The 20406-nt window shown below is 42.9% G+C and overlaps 1 protein-coding gene across 1 annotated transcript in view; it reads left to right on the top strand.

Annotated features, from left to right (window-relative positions):
• VPS37B (VPS37B subunit of ESCRT-I) overlaps positions 1–19948 on the top strand; it is a 45613-nt gene extending 25665 nt beyond the window's left edge. The window contains exons 2-4 of the mRNA XM_089661983.1: positions 10903–11074; positions 15473–15555; positions 17661–19948. Of these exons, the coding sequence (XP_089518109.1) occupies positions 10903–11074; positions 15473–15555; positions 17661–18161 (756 nt within the window). The 3' untranslated portion in view covers positions 18162–19948. The remainder of the gene's footprint in view (positions 1–10902; positions 11075–15472; positions 15556–17660) is intronic.
• Positions 19949–20406: the final 458 nt, after the last annotated feature.

Raw genomic sequence — 20406 nt, 5'->3', positions numbered from 1 at the left:
ACGAGGCTTTAGGGCTACAAAACGTCTCCATATTGCAGAGAAGAGGATCGAGGTGTTCTGTAGTCTTAACACACTTTCTACTGTCCCACAGATACAGTACTGTGGGTGGATGTTGTCACCCAGGGACATGTGTGTGTTACTGGCAGAATCACCAGATAAAGAAATAAAGAAAACAAATTCAGCCACCTCATCTGAGGAATGCTTCACACACATGCTTGGGTGTTTGCGTGCATACATCGTCTGTATGGCAGCCTATTCATTTTAATGGAAGATCAGGTGGCGCCAGCTAAGTGCAGTATGTATGTAAGATGGTTTACTAAAAGTGGTTAAAAACACTCACAGAATAGCTAAAATATAAGACTTCTCAGACAGCAGGTCCTCTGCTCACTCCTTTAAGCAGGGTCTGCCGCTGTCATCCAGGCGAGGAGGTGGAGGAATGGGGCCGGGGCGCCCTGTGTACATCAGGAAGTGCATCGGGATCAGTGTGGAATGCATGGGCAGGAATGTCATCAGAAGGAGAAGAGGATCGGGACCCGTGTCAGGCAACCCGCTCGGAGCTGCTTGCTCCTTCTAGAGGCATAGGGGTGCATTACCACTATCATCCTTATATAGAGTGGACAAAAAGTGTGGGGGGGGAGCAGTAGGACTACAAGGACCAGCAGCTCTATACACAATTACAAATTAAAAAGGTATACTTAACCTCATACCTGGAGAATACTATCATGGCTGAAAAAAAAAGAAACAAATGTATACAAACAACATAAATAAGGAACCTAATTCAATCTGGACTTGGATTGAGAGAGGCTTGTGTTACAAACACACTGGGATACCGTCATTACCATGAGACACGTATGAATAAATGATCACATGTGCACACACGTGATCATTTATTCATACATGTCTCATGATCACTATTGTTGAGCACTTGCTGTGCATGTGAGTGTTTCATTACTTTACAGATGGAAGATCTAAAGGTTCAGAGATCAGGTTAGTGGTAGCAGCTCTGAATAAGTGATTACTGTGCTAATGGCGTCATCCCAGGTTATAGTGTATCATACAACTGCTTACACACGACTTCTTATCACCCTACTGTGAAAAGTAAAAATACAATTTTCAACTAAGGCTAAATAAAACAAGAAATCAGATTAGTTTGGGGCAAAAATCCCTTTGCTCCAGTTTTTACAGTATGTGGGAAGAAGATGAGGAGTTGTAGGCACGTGACTCATGTCACTGTATGTATGTGTCATAAAATATTTATGTAGATCTGGTATTTTGTACACACAGTTGTATACTGATGTGTTCTGACATTGAAAGCTGCTCTTCTATCAGTACTTGCTTTCAGGGTCATGGTTGAAATGTGAGGTGTTCTGGATAAGGGGATAAAAAGTGGAGGGGAATCTTCCCAATGGAATCAGACAAAATAAAAACTTAGACATAAACCTCCTCCCACTCCATTCTAAAGAAAACGTTTCGGTTGGAGTCGATCTTTAACTTATTCCTCACTGCCCTGTATGCTGCTACAGGATGGCAGAGCTGGGCAAAATCATGTGTGTATATAATATAATATAATATATATATATATATATATATATATATATATATATATATATATATATATATATATATACGCACGCACGATTTTATGTTTCCGGCTAGGGGGCGCGTCCGCACTGCCTACCCGCGCTGCCATTGGGTGTCAATCACCAGGTCCTGGCCAGAGATTCCCCGCCAGCACTTGCCGATCGCTGAGTATCACTGATGGGGGAGAGGTCTGTATGTAAACAATACAGATCTCTCCCCTGTCAGCTCCAGCATGCTGCTTTGTATTGCTCTGCATAGCACAGCAATACAAAACAGCATGCCTCCTTAGTAAAGCGCACACAGTTAATCCTTTGATCGCCTCAGATGTTAACCCCTTCCTGCCCAGTGTCATTAGTACTGTCAGTGCTTTTTATTAGCACTGCTCACTATAGATGTCAGTGACAGTCAGTCGTCCCCCCCCCCCCCCCCCCCACAGGGTCAGAATGCCCGCAGCAGTCCCACTATAGGTTGGCGACTGCTGCCATTACTAGTAACTTTCACGTAAGCTAACTAATTTACACATACTGCGATTTTTATTTATTTATTTATTTTTAAGCAAAGACATGTAGCAGAATACATTTTAGCCTAAACGTGATGAAATTTAGATTTTTTAAAATCTTTTATAACTGGATGTTTTATAGCAAAAAGTCAAAAATAAATGTATTTATATATATGTATTTATATATATATATATATATATATATATATATATATATATATATATATATATATATATATATATATATATATTAAAATCTGTGCTGACTTGTGTTTAAGGGGAAAAAAAAAATCACTTGCTCCCCTAATCATTGTAAATGGCGTGGAGGAAGGACTCCACACTGACAACTATTGTATTCATATATCTGCAATGCCTGTGGCTGCTTGCATGCCTGAACAGTGATTGCATCTGATTGGAGAATTATTCCACCTAGTTCAATTGATTTACATCTGTTTTTGTTGAGCTGGCTGATGAAGACTAGGCTACCCACGGCTCAAATGTTGGCCATTTCAGAAAGATTCCTAAATGCATTATATATAACTGGATAATAAAGTGTTACTAAACCCAGGACCCGACATTCACTATATCTGGTCTACCACAGTACACACAACATGGAAATTCAATTCGTTTAGTAAATATAAACTGCTAAATACCTTTTCTCATCAGCAGTTAGAGCAGTTTTGTGACTTCTATCAGTGTCCAGCTCAGCACTGGTTAAAGCTTGTAGGAGGAGCTTTCATTCTCCTGTGGTTGTCCTATTAGGCTGCCGGACCCCTCTCCCTCTGTGTGGACAATGCTGTTTGGCTCTGTGCTGTTTATGTGCACTCTCTCAAGAAAAAAAATTCTCAAGCAATACACACAAAACTGAGCATGTGCAACTTTCCCCCAAGGCTCTGTTCTATCAGCAGATGGACTGGGGATAGTAGAAGGGGAGGATCAGGGAAGACCAGATCAAACACGCTTTTTACACAATGCAGAGGATTAACCCTTCAGGTTCCACAGTGAGTATAACAAGCATGCTTTACTGCATTTACAGAATGATTTTACTGCTGTGGGTTTAGTAACACTTTAAGGCTCCATGTACACGAGCCTACCCGGACTGCCCACAGCAGGTAAAAACGCGGTTACCGTGGTTTTGCCGCGTTTTGCATTTTCAAAATGTTCCTATCCTGAACACGATTCTTCCGCGTTCATTAGAGAGAGGTTTAACCTCAGCTAAACGCAGCAGCTCCTAAGCTCTGCTAAAAGCCTACGTGTACATGGACGACACAGGTTTTTATGGAGTTGAGTTTAGGAGCTTTGGCCAAAAAAATGCCAAACGCTCCTAAATTTGAGTTTAGGAGCTGCTCGTGTACATGGCATCTAAAACCTTTTGATTGCATCTTGTGGCATTTACATGTTTGCTATTCATGTGCAGCAACAATATGCCAGGTTTGCCCACTTGTCAGCATATCATGTTCCTATTGATTTCTGCTTGACAGGTGTCTCATAGTTCAGCCAGTCTATTGCTTTTCCAATCTGGCTTGTTTAAAGTGATCCTGTACTGATCCACAGTATATTGGGGTAAACAGTTACAGTTGTTAGCAGTATTTACTAGGGATGCACCGAAACGATTCGGCCGAAAACACCCCTTTCAGCCGTCGGCCGATATGATAAAAAGCAGTGATGCAGGTGCCGAAAAAAACCCCTCCCCACCGCCCGCCTGCCACTGTCACTCGGTGGTTCTCGGCCTTACCTGAGAAACCATCGAATGATCCCAGCGCTAGACATAGAGATTAGGGAAGGAAAGATGGCCTTCTCTCATCTCTATACCCTTGGAGGAGCGGAGCGATGTCACGTCTGATTTTTGGTGCTATATATATATATATATATCTTTTTTTTTTTTTTTTGATCCAGTGCTTTACATTGCAGTGTAGAGATGTGGGGTCTTATTGACCCCATATCTCTCCATAAAGAGGACCTGTCACTAATTATTTCTATCACAAGGAATGCATGCATTTCTTGTGATAAGAAAAGTGATTATATTTTTTTTAAAGGGACAGTGCAATAAAAAAAAAAGTGTAACATGTTTGTTTTTGTTTTTTTTTTAATCAAAGTATATTTTTTTCAAAAAAATATATATTCATTTTTAAAAACTGCACATTTCAGTTTTCGGCCAAGTGCATTTTGAATTTTTGTTTTTCAGCAGCAGAATTTTCATTTCAGTGCACCACTAGTATTTACTTACCTTCCAGATCCTATAGCTATGCAGCCTCTACCAGCTCCTATATCACAGCAGTCAGGCCAGGCAGTCGGCCACCCAGGTACTTGGCACTGCATTGAGGGCACAGACTTGGTTTGCTAAATGTCATCTATCTTTTAAAAAAGGAAATGATTTTGATTACAAGTATGCACTTGATAAAATCCACACGTACCATCAGAATGTCACAGAAGTCCAATGGGATACACAGATTTATTTTAGTGTCCTGTTTGCAGCTGTTTTTGGGTGAATCTTTTCTACAATGCACCTGCACGGGAAATGGCTGTCATGTACAGGAAGCACATTGTACTATTGATTTTCAGATGGCCTTATCGTTTTGTTTATTATTATATAGCCCTAACAGTTTGCATGGCACTTTACAAATTGGAGGGAGACAGTACAGTTACAATACAATTAAATAGAGACATCGGAGGGCCCTGCTCATTATATTATTGTACACCACGAAGATGGATTTGGTGCCAATTACAGTACAGGATTTATCTAGCGTACACCGTTAAGGCAGCACTCTGTGATATGAAGGGAGACTGCTGCATTACAATACAATTCAAGCCCAGAGGGTTAGGAAGGCTTTATTTTTTGGCCAGACAGCCGAACTCAAACCGCCTCTTGTATTTCAGTAATAGGTAATGCTGCTTTTTCTTGCAGAATGTTGAAGCTGGTTGATAGAAACAATTGAGTACTGACGTGATACTTTTTTATGTGCACTAACATACAATTTTGAGGACAAGCTTTTGGGGTATGTCCCCTTCTTCAAGGACCAGGCAGTACTACTTCACAAAGTTTTAGCAGAATGTTAAAAGAGATGTTGAAAGGGGGAGAAACCCCCCCCCCCCAGAAAGAAACACAAATGTACGAAGCTGGTTGATGAGACTAGTAGACAAATGTGTTGTCTACAGCAACCAGTCTGGTGTCCTGTCTCATTGTCTAACCTGCAGACAAAAGAACCATGCCTTTGGAATGTCATTCCTATGGGAAATAGAGCCTCTTTTTTCCGGTCGGTATAATCTGACCCAACAATGAGGGGGAGAAACGCCAGGCTGCTGGCAAGATAACACTCCGTTCACAATAATTCATCTGGCAGTGTTACAAAGGAGCTCAGGGAGAATTTCTAGTAAGAAACTGGGAACTTATTATCAACTAATTTGATTATTCGCACCAAGTGTCCTGATTAGGAAGTCAAGCTACCTACTGCCTGGTGGTGGTAAATGCTCAGATTTTATTTTTACCTACAGGTAAGCTTATAATAAAGCTGATCTGTAATTAAAATGAATCTCCTAAATGCACACCGTTTAGGAGATATTCTAGTGAGCAGCAACCAGTGACGGCATCGGCGCATATGTTCTGAAGGAACTACGTACCTGTGCCGTTCCTTAAGAGCTGTGTGCTGCAGCCAGGACTCCCGCGCATGCACAGGAGTGGAGTCGTCATGGCTCGGCCAATCAAGCGGCTGCAGGCCGGGAACCCAAAAGGAAGACCAGGTGAAGATGGAAGCCTCTGTAGCAGTGGCAGCGTGGTGCCGCAAGAGGACTTTGTTTTAAGGCAAGTCCTTCATAATGTGCTAGTATACGATGCACATTATGCCTTTACCTTGCGGGGGAAAACATTTATTTTTTTAAATCCCCCCCAGAGTTTACTACAACTTTAAAATATATAGAAATATTCTTGGTTATATACTTGGTATTGCTAATACTTTCTATTTATTTGCATTGTGGCATTGGGCAGCACAGTGGTTAAATGGTTAGCACTTCCGCCTGGCAGTACTAGGGTCGTTGGTTCGTATCCCAGCCACGGCACCACCTGCCTGGATTTTGCATCTTCTCCCTGTGCCTGCGTGGGTTTCCTCCGGGTACTCCGGTTTCCTCCCACACTCCAAAGACATGCTGGTAGGTTAATTGGATCCTGTCTAAATTGGCCCTTGTATATGAATGTGAGTTAGGGATTGTACGCCCCTTGAGGGTTAGGGACTGATGTGAATGTACAATATATATGTAAAGCACTGTGTAAATTGACAGCGCTGTATAAGTACCTGAAATAATTCAATTAATTATTAATTATTATTCAAATAATACAATTCAAAATAAGTGCCCTTATTGTAGCACACATTAACGCATGCCACATTGTGTGAACATGTTATGCATTAATGACCTTCAGCCTACCCTCCCTCCATTTTTTTTCTCTATCTCCCCCCTCACTGGGTGGTGGTGTAGGCGCAGTTCAGATACCCACCCAGCCACTGTATCCAGCGTTGTCCCGCTGGCATCCTTCTGTCAACAGACACTGCTCAGTCCTTCCCTGCTATCTTGCTTGTAATGTCATCAAGAGGCCCGCCGGTTCTTCTGGGTTCAGCTGGCGAGATCTCCTGATGATGCTTTGCTTGGCCCGTCCCCCTGCTATTTGCTGAATGTAAGAGTAAAGGCCTCCTGGGATATGTGGTGTGCGTATCCTGGTAAACGCAGCGAGTACTTTGCAGGTCATTCGCCTAGGACAGGGATGAGCAACCTGTGGCTCTCCAGCTGTTGTGGAACTACATTTCCCATGAGGCATTGCAGAGACCAGAAGTTACAAGCATAACTCTACAGGTCCCATGAGACATTGCAAAACTGACAGTTACAGCTATGACTTGCAGAGGCATGATGGAATTTGTAGTCCTGCAACCTGCAACAGCTGGAGAGCCGCAGGTTGCCCACCCCTGGCCTAGAATGACATGCAGCAGAGCAAGGTCGGGATCCCTCCCCTACCAGGCAGAACTGTGCTGTGTGATATAGCTGTGTAAATCCCATGACTAGATGGACAAAAATACAAATCCTTTGGCAGGTTACAACTGCCTCTATATTCTGTGTGCAGAGCTCAAAATTTCCAGTCAGCTGCTTGCAGGTGGCAATAATATGGAGGCGAGTGTGTCCAGGGCTAACACCAGGATAGGAGGGGTAGTAAAATGCACCTTCCCCTGAGAATAATCCTTGCCTTGTTCTTCTAACATGAGGCTGGGGCTTGGTGCTCTTGAGGGTCCCTGATTGTGCACCGGTTGTGTGGCGGCTCCCTGCAAGACAGTGGTGTCACCACAGAGGGGCAATCCCCCACCTGCTAAATTAGGCTGTGGGGCAGACTACAGCAAGTGAAATTGACAGTCGGGGATGATCGATGTGGCAATACGGGCAATTACAAGCACTGATCTCCTTAGATCAGGGATGTGAAATCGTTGGCCCTCCAGGTGTTTCGAAACTACAAATCCCATCATGCCTCTGTCTTTGGGAGTCATGCTTGTAACTGTCAATCTTTCAATGACTCATGGGACTTGTAGTATGACACCCATGCCTTCGAGATCATGGTGGCTGCATTTGTTTCCTTTTTTTTTTTTTTTACACTTTCATGTTCTTGCTTTTCACCTGTCAATTCTGCCAGAATAACATTTCCTGTCCTAGGGTGACAACCATACTGTATCTGGAAGGAGAAGGGTTGTCACCCTAGGAATAAAGGGTGTTTGTACTATAAACACCTCCCCCTCTCCATAACCTAGGGGGAGGTATTTTGTAGTCAATGGAGGTAGCTGGGAACAATGCTGACAGTCTGCAGAGAATGGGACCAGTAGTATGAGTAGAGTTATCTACTTAAAAGATTTCTGGCTAGAAGAACAGAATGCTTTCAGTGGATTATTTAGCAGGCCATGAGGGAGCAAACACGAGACATTTATTGCTAGGGTGTACATACACTTTGTATATTGGAAAGAATTATTGGAACTACTACTATCAGCAATGATCAGCAATAGGTTGACTGCTATAGGTGAAGCATGGTTTGTATTTTTATTTGAAGACAAGAAAAGAAACCGACTGAAATAGTGGGTCAGTCAAGTGAATCCTGTAGTGGGTGATTCTGTAATGTAATGATGGGTTTGCTGAACTAGGATTTGGCTCATACAGAGTCATCCATTTCTGTCACTGTTCTCCAAACTTTCTAAACAAAGGCCCAGTTTACCGTCCTTCAGACTTTAGGAGGGCTGGTGTGGCCAGTGAGAGTAGAAAATGTTCCAGCATCGGTAGGAGTAAAAAAAATGACATAGTGCTTGTAGTCAGTGGAAGGAGGAATAGTGCCCCATCATTGGTATTACTGGGAGGAATTGTGTCCCATCATTGGTGTCAGTGGGATGAATAGTGCCCCATCATTGGTATTACTGGGAGGAATAGTGCCCCATCATTGGTATTACTGGGAGGAATTGTGTCCCATCATTGCTATTTCTGGGAGGAATAGTGTCCCATCATTGGTATTACTGGGAGGAATAGTGTCCCATCATTGGTATTACTGGGAGGAATAGTGTCCCATCATTGGTATTACTGGGAGGAATAGTGTCCCATCATTGGTATTACTGGGAGGAATAGGAATAGTTCCCCATCTCTTGTATTACTGGGAGGATAGTGCCCCATCTTTGGTATTAGTGGGAGGAATAGTGCCCCATCTTTGGTATTAGTGGGAGGAATAGTGCCCCATCTTTGGTATTAGTGGGAGGAATAGTGCCCCATCATTGGTATTACTGGGAGGAATAGTGCCCCATCTTTGGTATTACTGGGAGGAATAGTGCCCCATCTTTGGTATTACTGGGAGGAATAGTGCCCCATCTTTGGTATTACTGTGAGGAATAGTTCCCCATCTCTGGTATTACTGTGAGGAATAGTGCCCCATCTTTGGTATTACTGGGAGGAATAGTTCCCCATCTCTGGTATTACTGTGAGGAATAGTGCCCCATCTTTGGTATTACTGGGAGGAATAGTGCCCCATCTTTGGTATTACTGGGAGGAATAGTGCCCCATCTTTGGTATTACTGGGAGGAATAGTGCCCCATCTTTGGTATTACTGGGAGGAATAGTTCCCCATCTCTGGTATTACTGTGAGGAATAGTGCCCCATCTTTGGTATTACTGGGAGGAATAGTTCCCCATCTCTGGTATTACTGTGAGGAATAGTGCCCCATCTTTGGTATTACTGGGAGGAATAGTGCCCCATCTTTGGTATTACTGGGAGGAATAGTGCCCCATCTTTGGTATTACTGGGAGGAATAGTGCCCCATCTTTGGTATTACTGGGAGGAATAGTGCCCCATCTTTGGTATTACTGGGAGGAATAGTGCCCCATCTTTGGTATTACTGGGAGGAATAGTTCCCCATCTCTGGTATTACTGTGAGGAATAGTGCCCCATCTTTGTTAATAGTGGGAGGAATAGTGCCCCATCATTGGTATTACTGGGAGGAATTGTGTCCCATCATTGGTATTACTGGGAGGAATTGTGTCCCATCATTGGTATTACTGGGACGAATTGTGTCCCATCATTGGTATTACTGGGAGGAATAGTCCCCCATCATTGGTATTACTGGGAGGAATAGTTCCCCATCTTTGGTATTACTGGGAGGAATAGTGCCCCATCTTTGGTATTACTGGGAGGAATAGTGCCCCATCTTTGGTATTAGTGGAAGGAATAGTGCCCCATCTTTGGTATTAGTGGGAGGAATAGTGCCCCATCTTTGGTATTACTGGGAGGAATAGTGCCCCATCTTTGGTATTACTGGGAAGAATAGTGCCCCATCTTTGGTATTAGTGGGGGGAATAGTGTCCCATCATTGGTATTACTGGGAGGAATAGTTCCCCATCTCTGGTATTACTGGGAGGAATAGTTCCCCATCTCTGGTATTACTGGGAGGAATAGTGTCCCATCTTTGGTATTAGTGGGAGAAATAGTGCCCCATCTTTGGTATTACTGGGAAGAATAGTGCCCCATCATTGGTATTAGTGGGAGGAATAGTGCCCCATCTTTGGTATTAGTGGGAGGAATAGTGCCCCATCTTTGGTGTTAGTGGGAGGAATAGTGCCCCATCATTGGTATTACTGGGAGGAATAGTGCCCCATCATTAGTATTACTGGGAGGAATAGTTCCCCATCTTTGGTATTACTGGGAGAAATAGTTCCCCATCCTTGGTATTACTGGGAGGAATAGTGCCCCATCTTTGGTATTACTGGGAGGAATAGTTCCCCATCTTTGGGATTAGTGGGAGGAATATTGCCTCATCATTGGTGTCAGTGGGAGGAATAGTGCTCCATCATTGGTGTCAATGGGATGAAGGGTGCCCCATCTTTGGCATCAGAGGAAGGAATAGTGCCCCATCCTTTGTATTAGCTGGAGGATTAGTACCTAATTCTTTGTATCAGTGGGAGTAGTTTTGCTCCATCATTGGTGTCTGTAGAAGGAAAAATGCCCCATAGTTGGTGCCAGTGGAAGAAATGGTGCTTCTTGTTGATATCAGTGGGAGGAGTAGTTCCCTTAGGGCCGGATAGAATCAAGCACAGGGCCGCAGTTATGAGACCACTGATTTATATCATTGAACGATCCTGCTGTTCTGTGCCAGGAGTATTACCTGTCTGTTTCTGAGAGCCCTTTGACAATGAATTTTGTAGCTGCTATCGAACTCAGATCACCGTATGACATAATGTAACAAGAGTGGCTAGTAAAGCTGTGGATTTTGGTTTGTGTGTGTGTGAGGGGTTCCTCCTTAATAATGGTGTGTGTTCCCTGTTTTGTAGGCTCAGAGTCTTCAGCTGAGTAAAGAAATGACACTTGCTGGCAACCGGAGCTTGGCAGAAGCAAACCTGCTTTACCAGCCTAGGCTGGACAACCTAAAAGCCACTCTGACCCAGAAATACCAGGAGCTGCAGACTGTCATGGAATCCCATCAGCTAAAGAAGACAAAGCTGGGTAAGTTGTCATCATTGGAAAGACACACTGGTGCTGAAATTGAATTATTGCTCTTATCCTCTTCCAATTCCCCCAAATTACTTCTTTTTTGCTGCTGTGATCTGACTTCTATTAGAGGGTGGTTGCAATTGTTCTCCATGGTCACACTGTATGTAAGACACTCTCTTGCTCCCTCCCAAGATTGCCTAGGGACTATGGGATTTGTAGTGTGCATAGAGAAGTGCAGAGGACCACAGTGAACATGCACTGTTCATTCCAGACAAACAGAAGTGGGGGGGGGGGGGGGGGAAGAGGTTCTGGAGCTCACAGAGGACGTTATAAGAAGGCAGAAAAAGATTGCAGAGCCATTAGGTAGTGGGTGTGTATGGATTATTTTATACTTTTTTGATCAGGTTTTTTTGGGGGGAATTTGGTGGAATTTAATAACCACTGTTTGTTTTTGTATTTTTTTTACTATATAAAGGACAAAATGTGCCCAGGGGCAGGTTGTCGTTCATAAACGGCAGCCGCCATTTTGGACTGTGCGCGCTCCCTGGGAGCACGCAGCACCGCAATCTGGTGCGCGCTGTGTCCTTCGAACACAGTGGAACACCGATCATTGTACGGGACCTCTGTACGAGGTCCCAACTATTTTATCGCTGATTGGCCAATCAGTGATCACATGCAGAGTAGTAAGCAAGATGTCATTCTGACACCATTGCTTACTACGTGTGAAATCTGTGAATGATCACAGAGGTCACATGGTACAAGGCTATTCACAACAGCCTTGTACCATGTGACAAGCTGTGACCAATCACAGCTCACACAGTATTTCTCAGTGGCTGCAAGAATGCAGACAGAGAGAAAGAGAAATTATTGCTTTTACAGCCTGCTAAAAAAAATTCATATAGGTACAGTGTTGCATGACCGTGCAATTGTCATTCAAAGTGTGATAGCACTGAAAGCTGAAAATAGGCCTGGCAGGAAGAGGAAAGGGTCCGGACTGGAAGTGGTTAAATGTTTTTACCTTTTTCAAAAAACAAAACAAAAAAACCCTCAATCATCATTGGTGATCTTTGGCACTGTAACTATCCCCACCTCGTCCCAAAAAATCTGTGATTGGTGGACAGTGATTTTAAATCCTGGGGATAAACAATGCTTGAGCCTGTGCATTGCACCCACAGTACACTCATTGAGGTTGCAATGCTCTGAAGTCTTCTGTGTAAAAATATTTATTATATATGAATATATTTATTATTCTGTATGAAAAAGACAAACTCGCATACTCACCTAGGTGGATGCAGCATCGATCCAATGCTGCATCTGTCTCCCCGCTGGCTCTACACTGAGAACTGAGTGATCAAACACCGCTGATTGCTCAGTTCTTGGTTGTCAGTGAGTAGAGAAATGGTGACTCTTGGTCACCGCCTTCTGCCCTACCCCTCCAGCGTTCATTCGAGTGCGTGGTTGTGGGGGGGGAGGTAGGAGCAGCTGGCGTGCTGAGAGGCTCAGTCAGCTGCCAGTCCAGGCATCTGGGTGGATCCTGAAATTAGAGTCTGGATTTCCCCAGAGCCTGGACTGTCTGACATCATCCAGCAGTGGACTTTAGCCTGCTGTCAGCTGACAACGGGTCACAGGAATGCAGATTGAAGTGGATTGTTGTGATCCCCAGAAGAAGTTGGCCAAAATAACTTTACTTCTTTAAAGGCCAGTTCACACTACATGCGTTTTTACTGTGCTTTTTTCTGCATTCAAAACGCACAGAAAGTAGGTTATTTGGTTGTCAATGTCATAGTTCACATCAGTGCTTGCAGTTTCAGTGTGTTCCGGATGCAGAAAAAAAGTAGAACAGGCTGCATTTTTCCTGCACAGAACTATACTGGAACGCGGTAAAACACACATGTCCCTATTTAAATTGAAGAAAAAAGAGGGGAAGAAACACTGGAACGTGTCAAAAATACGTATGCAGAAACGCATCTTGCCTGCATTTCTATAGTGTGAACTGGCCCTTTCTCACAGTTTCTTTGCCCTATCGATCCCAACCACTAAGTAGGTCTGACATTGTCAGAGTACAATGTCCCAGTGGGGGATTCCTCCATTCCATTTGTGCGGATGGAAGAATCTTGGTTTCCTCCAGCTTACGGGAAGCAGAGAACTGCCATCAGGATTTTAAAACTGTTTCCCATTGGGGTAGATTTTATCATCCAGTACATGAAGTGACAGAACACAGGCAGCAATAAAACCTGTTCCATTTTCTTTCTAAGACCCTCTAAAAATTGTCTAGAGTTAAGCTTTAGGACCCACGTACAATGCGTTACATGAACACACACAGAAGGCAGAGCCTGCATACGTACTGATTGTACATCTATTGACCAGATTTATATGAAACTGATCACCTGTACATCGACAAAGAAGTGTATGTTGGAGAGAGTGGAGGATGATTGGACCCTCTTTCCATGTTTTGTATTTCAGTCTTTATTATATCTGGGACAACACTGCCTCTGTTTGTCCTGTTGACCATTGTTACTGTTAGAGTTGTCATGAGAACAAAAACCTTTTCTGTGACAACTCTAAGATGGGAATTCCTCTTACTTTTGGGAGATTCTCTCACATTCTGTTGCGTTCCCAGGGCAGGTAGTGGAGGAAATTCTCCCCAGCTGGATACAGGTATTTTGACAGGTTTAACCCTTCTCTACTCTGCCCAAAAACGAAAAAGAAAACTGATATAAATATACTTTAACCACTTGCCCGCCGTCCCTTAGCAGATGTACTGCTACAGGGTGTTTTCGCTGGGCAAAATCACGTAAATATACATTATTTTTCAGTTCCGGGTAGGGGGCGTGTGCTCCGCCCTACCCGTGTTGCTATTGGCTCCTGAGAATCTCAATCACTGGGTCCCGGGCCAGCGATTTTCGGCTGGGTAGCGGTGATTGTCGGCAAAGCTGAGAGGGGAGAGACCTATGTGTAAATAACAGATCTCTCTCTCCTGTCAGCATGGATGTGCTGCACAGCAGAGAGATAGAAAGCAGCTGATCTGCTTAGTAAAAAACAACACAGTACACAATAAAAACACTCCCTAACACACAGTTAACCCTTTGATTGCCCCAGATGTTAACCCCTTCCTGCCCAGTGTCATTAGTATAGTGTCAGTGCTTTTTATTAGCACTGATCCCTGTATTAGTTTCACTGGGGATATCAATGGCAGTCAGTTCCCCTCCCAGTGTTAGATTGCCCACTGCAGTCCCACTATAAGTCGCTGATTGCTGCCATTGCTAGTATAAAAAAGAAAAAAATTCCACCATATATACCGCCATTTGTAAACGCTATAACTTTCACGTAAACCAATTAATATACATATAAGCTGGCCATACATGTATAGATTTTCCTTCAAGAATTTTAGTTTCAAGAATATTCGTTTTGATTTTCAAATCGTTAATTGGGTCAAATCGATGTTTGTTTTTGACCACAGTTATGGGAAAATTCGAAGGGGCAGGAAGGAAAACGTTTCTCGATCAAACAAATTTTTGGCCAGTATATTATTTAAGGTACTTAGCGCCGTCAATTTACGCAGCGCTTTACATATATATTGTATGTTCACATCAGTCCCTAACCCTCAAGGGGCGTACAATCTAAGGTCCCTAACTCACATTCATACATACACATACTAGGGCCAATTTAGACAGGATCCAATTAACCTATCAGCATGTCTTGGAGTGTGGGAGGAAACCGGAGTACCTGGAGGAAACCCACGCAGGCACAGGGAGAACATGCAAACTCCAGGCAGGTGGTGCTGTGGCTGGGATTCAAACCAGTGACCCTAGTACTGCCAGGCGGAAGTGCTAACCATTTAGCCACTGTGTGTATATGTGGTTATCGTTCATTCATTGCATTCATTTTAAACTTGAATGTGAAAAGCAAAAGACAATTTTCAAACGACATTCGTCCATTCATGAAATGTTCAAAGAATTTTCATATGACGAATATTCTCATCTGAAAATTTACACGTAGACATGTAGCAGAATACATTTTGGCCTAAATTTATGACCACATTTTATTTTTAAAATTTTTCTATTGGATATGTTTTCTAGCAAAAAGTGGGGAAAAAAAATTTTTTTTCCAAATTGTCTGTTTTTTTTTGTTTATTGCGCAAAAAGTAAAAACCACAGAGGTGATCAAATACCGCTGAAAGAAAGCTCTATTTGAGGGAAAAAAAGAACGTACATTTCATTTATGTACAGCGTTGCATAACCGTGCAATTGTCAGTTAAAGTAATGCAGTGCCGAATTGCAAAAACTGGCCTGATCAGGAAGGGGGGGTAAATATTCTGGAGGGCAAGTGGTTACAAGGCTTTGGATTAAAAAGAACATTTGGTGTGAGATGACATTTGCTAAAGTCAGAGATGTGTGTTTGATGTTACAGATCAGCAATCTGTGAATGCTTCGTTGGAAACTTTACTGGCACTTCTGCAGACTGAAGGAGCCAAGATAGAGGAGGAGACCGAGGTAATGCTACACTGCCAGTCTGTGCCTTGCTGTGCTATGTATATGTATTTAAAGGAGGGTCATGGTGTTGGGATTGATTTTTGCTGAGGCTTTCCTGTTGTCTATAATCATTGTAAAGAGATCAAGTATTGGCTCAGTTATGATGGCCATGGCCCGTGTGCAGGTGTCCCTATTGGTACATTTCTCTCCTCTGGATTAGCATTTACAATGTTAATTCTTGCAGTTATAAGTGGCCATGTTTTTGCACCAGAGAGACATCCAGCCTTTTTCAGTCCAATACATGCAGCTCCTGTGGAAGACTATTCCATATATCACCGCTGTGACTGTAAAGCATCCTGACTGTATGAGGAGGTTACACCTCTATTTCCCAAGGCAAAGAGTGACCCCCCCCCCTTGTCTTTTTGTGTTAACCTCCCTGGCGGTATTCACGAGTGTAGCTCGGGGTAAAGTTTCAGTACCACAAGCGGTAACCCCGAGCTACACTCGGGAACACCCTGCAGCGCTCCTCCGGGATCCCTGCTTCACTTACCTTGTCCTTTGCTCCCGCGATGTCCCCCCTGCAGTGTCCCCGGCAATGTCCTCCGGCCAATGCCGGCATCTGTCTTCCGTTCCCTGCAATGTCAGGACATACGGGGGACGGAACAGGCGGGAAAAAGTGACATTCACTAAATACACTAAAATCACATAGTAAAACATTACTGTATCAAACCATTTCACATACATTTTGTCCCGAGTGCTTTGTCCTGTGCCCTGCCTGCATTTTTACTGTGCTTTCTGCCTGGAAACTTGAGAAATGTCCATGGCGTCCAAAAAGCGTCCCTTTAGGTTATAAGTGGTTTTAGACCGGCTAGAGAACAGCGATAGTAAATTAGAACCACTTGCAGAATTGAGTGATAATGATTCGTGGGGGAAATTCATCATCAGACACTGAAAACGATTCTGCGACTTTGCTCAGTGATATGCGAACTTGGCGCTCTATTTCAAATTTCAGTGTTTTTGGTTTGATTATATTATTGAATTAAATTTCTTATATTATTTTTTATGATTATTATATTATAATTTATGATTTTGTGTTTCAAATTTTAACATACCCGGGATGTTTACTAGACTCTTGTTCGGACAGATTTCAGTGAGTTATTCCTAAATACAGGCCTACAATAAATTACATATTTCCATGCAAAAAAAGCACCGTTTTGAGCACTGAAATACTGACATAATCAGACCGCTAGGGAGGTTAATGATAAAATGAACAACTTTCCTCTGCGTTTCCCAAAGAGCATTGTATTTAAACAATGTGAATGCATCACCCTCTAATTAGGATACATAAATTTCCATTTTCTCCATGCCCCTTTTATTTACTTGTTTGTTTTTTTTTGTGCTCCTTGCACTTTGACAACATTCTTTTTGTGAACTGGTGTCCAAAACTAAGCTGCACATTTTAGATGAGGTCTTACTAAGGCATGGATAGGGGCATAGAAGAAACCCAGACAAAAAAGCTGCACATTTTTGACCCACTTACCAACATGTCCCTATCTCTTGTTTAAAGGTCCTTTTTAACATGATCTTTCTGATCCACCTGGTCCAGTTTTTCAGGCGGACTTGATCAGAAGCAGTTTGCGGGTCTATGGGCAGGCTGATGGAAACAGACTTTTGTCTGTTTTCACCTGCCTATCTCTGAGTCTGTCCAGGTCTAGAAAATAAATTGGACTGTCCTTTTTATTTTGTCGGACCTAAATATGGCAACTAAAAGGTAGCTTGATATAGAGACACATCCGGCTTCCTATAGAGCCATGTCTGCTGTGTAAATGCGGGGACAAACTGAATGGGCACCGATCTTAAACTGACATCTGTCCTGTTCATCTCCAATTCAGCAGGCAATCAGCTCAATGATCCCATGCTGAACGGAGTAAACAAAGCCCATGTGATTGGGCCCTAGAAAATAATTTGATTTTGCAGTACCAAGGTACCATAATGGGCGCTCTCTGATTTGTGAATGGAAGTTAGAGGTGGGGTGGCGGGAGCACAGGTTCACTTTTAGTAATGTGATCATTTGTTATAAGCACATGTGTAAACCAGTTCTAACATTTCATTTTCTTCCTGTACAGAACATGGCGGAAAGTTTTCTTGATGGTGGCGTACAGCTGGATTCTTTCATTGATGAATATTTATCAAAACGCAGATTAGCACATTTAAGACGTGTAAAAATTGAGAAACTGCAAGAAATGGTGCTAAAAGGACAGAGACTCCCCCAGGTTTCTGTACTTCCACAGGCGAAGCCATCTGAGAGTATCCAGGCACCTCCAGTGTCCTACCCATCAGGTTTCAGTACCCCGCCAGCCGTCGTTCCAAGAAGAGCTGTCCCACCTCCCCCACCTGCTCAAGCTGTAATGTACCCAACTCCTTTTGCAGTGGCTGCACATCAGCCTGCCCCTGGGCTCCCGTATGCAGTGTCTCCAACTCCCCCAATCCCTCCAAGAGTTGGATATCCACCTATAGCCCAGATGCCACAGCCTGGTTACCCCAACCAATTCGCACCTCAGTATCCTCCGGCTCTCCCTCAAAGACCACCTCAGCGTCTCCCTCCTAACCCTGGCTTCATTTTATAGTAATCTTGTTTCTTTGCGCCTCGTTCAAACATTGGTGCTCCCAGTTTCCCCAGTTCTGTGAGCTGGCTATGTATGAAACATGCACATATTGGACCATGCAGCAATCCGCAGGACAATGGTTTCTTTTCAAAGACTGCGCTCTCATGCTTTTCCCCATTCGAAAGACAGACTTTCTCACTTTTGAATTAGTACTTTGTGGGGTTTGGTTTCAAAGTCTGATTTCATAGGTTTAGGTTGTGAAGCAGATGTGCAAACGGAGTGACACAATTGCTGCACCACTGTGTTGCTTTATTTTTTATCAATGCTGAAGTTATACATGTGAATGCTGCATTGGAATGAATAGTTCTGTTGTGCTGCAGCCATTGGTAATGTTAATCAGCTGGCAGTGCATGAGATTAGATGGCAACAAAAAAATGCACTGGTCCATTGCCAAACTCCTCAGGTTTCCAGCGACCTCCTGTCTCGAGGATCAAGCAGAGTGCTGAACAATGAGGATTGCACTGCATATCTTATACCTGTGATTCTCAGTGTCTCGTACCGTAATCACCCTAACGTTAGGACATTAACAGGATTATTCAGGGATTAGAATGTTACTAAAATCTGTTATGCGCAAATTAAATGCGAAGTGAGTGGATGCAATTTTTTTGTGTGACAGCAATGCATTTTTATAAACTTATGCACGTGGCTTTGATGTGCCTTAGACTAACCGCTTACTCCTGGACTATGAAGAAAAGACTGCATTTATTTTGTTTGAATTGCCCTTTGTTTAGCTTTGATTGCTAGTAAGGGTTTTTTCTGTTGTAAGTTCGCATCTTTTGCTATAATGAAACCTCCAGAAGTGTAAAATAGAATTGGTTCATTTAGCAATGTTCAAAATCTGCCATTTTATTTATGCAACTGTCATAAAGCTTGGCCTTTTCCTTAAATCTGGCCAATCTTAATTTATAGTTAATGTTGGCATTTTATGTATATTTTTTTTTCTTTCCGGTGGCAGCACACTAGGATTAAGTGCCACATTTAGATAGATAGTTTTAAGTAGGGTAAAGCCATATAGTAACAGACAAGACTTTTAAAATGGTTGTGGCAAAAGTGAGCTTTGCTACCAGATGATGTTTTTGTTTTACATTGCACTACCGATGCAGCATAGTCTTCTGTAAAACTGTGCCCACCATAGACTGTTTGTAAATCGGTTCAATTCCAGGTGTTTAAAATAAAAAAAAAAGCCTTTTATACCAGTTTCTATCATTGGGTTTCTTTACCTGCATTGTAGGTTTATATTGCACCAAATCATGTCCATTTCCATCATGTTTCTTTTTCAAAAGTTTGTACAATAGTATTCATGCTTGGAATAGTCCCTGGATAAGAAACCGAATGGGAACTGAATTAAACTAATGCTCGCTGAGCTCACAATTACGATGGGAAGACAGCTGTAATAACTTGGTCATCCAAAGTTTCTTAGAGGCCCCCAGAACCCTTGTCATAGCTAGAGACACAGCCTAGCTGGTTTTTCTTTTTATTTTTTTTATTTGGCATTATGCGTGGCACATCAGTTATACCACATATGCACTACCTACTCCTACTTTAAAACCAAAAAGGGTTGTGGTGTCCACTATAGAGGAGACTTCAAGAGCATGTTTTAGTACTAGAGACTCCAATTACTCCATGCAGACACTACTATAGGACATGTTTATAATGTAAAAAGATTCTGTAAAGGTCTACCTGTTGTCATAACTAATACTACAGTTGTTAATTTACCTTGATATTTTCAATAAATTACAAATTTTGGACTTGGATGTTATTTTTTTTGTTCATCTTAATTAGCTCGGAGGGATGGAAATCGCTTAGTGAGCGCAGGTACAATTATTGACTGTTCTGAGGATTCATAAAGTGATATTTGGGAAACATGCACTTTTCATTGTCCAGGGTCACAAAAACACCATCTGTGATCATTTCCAAGCATATTAGCTGATTGGTTGTTAGCATCAATCCAGCCCTACAGCTCATAAAAATGGAGCCTTTTTCAAATATTTGTGGATATTACAGCATATAATTTTGTGGGTTATATGCATGCTCAAGTGGGGTTATTTTCAGAAAGCAATGTTTCCCTTAACCACCTCCCATCCGGCCCATGTAAATAAACGGCCGGACGGTGGCAGTGCAGGGTCGGGTGGCCGTTTCTAAACAGCCTCCCCGCCCCCTGCTTGTGCGCGCTCCCTGGGAGCGTGCAGCACTGCGATCCGGTGCC

This window comes from Staurois parvus, unplaced genomic scaffold (genome assembly GCF_062004578.1).
Source record: "Staurois parvus isolate SC_StPar_1 unplaced genomic scaffold, SC_StPar_1.0 ptg001418l, whole genome shotgun sequence".
Lineage (NCBI taxonomy): Eukaryota > Metazoa > Chordata > Amphibia > Anura > Ranidae > Staurois > Staurois parvus.
The sequence above is the reverse complement of the archived record's forward strand: the minus strand, read 5'-3'. Positions and strand labels throughout refer to the sequence as shown.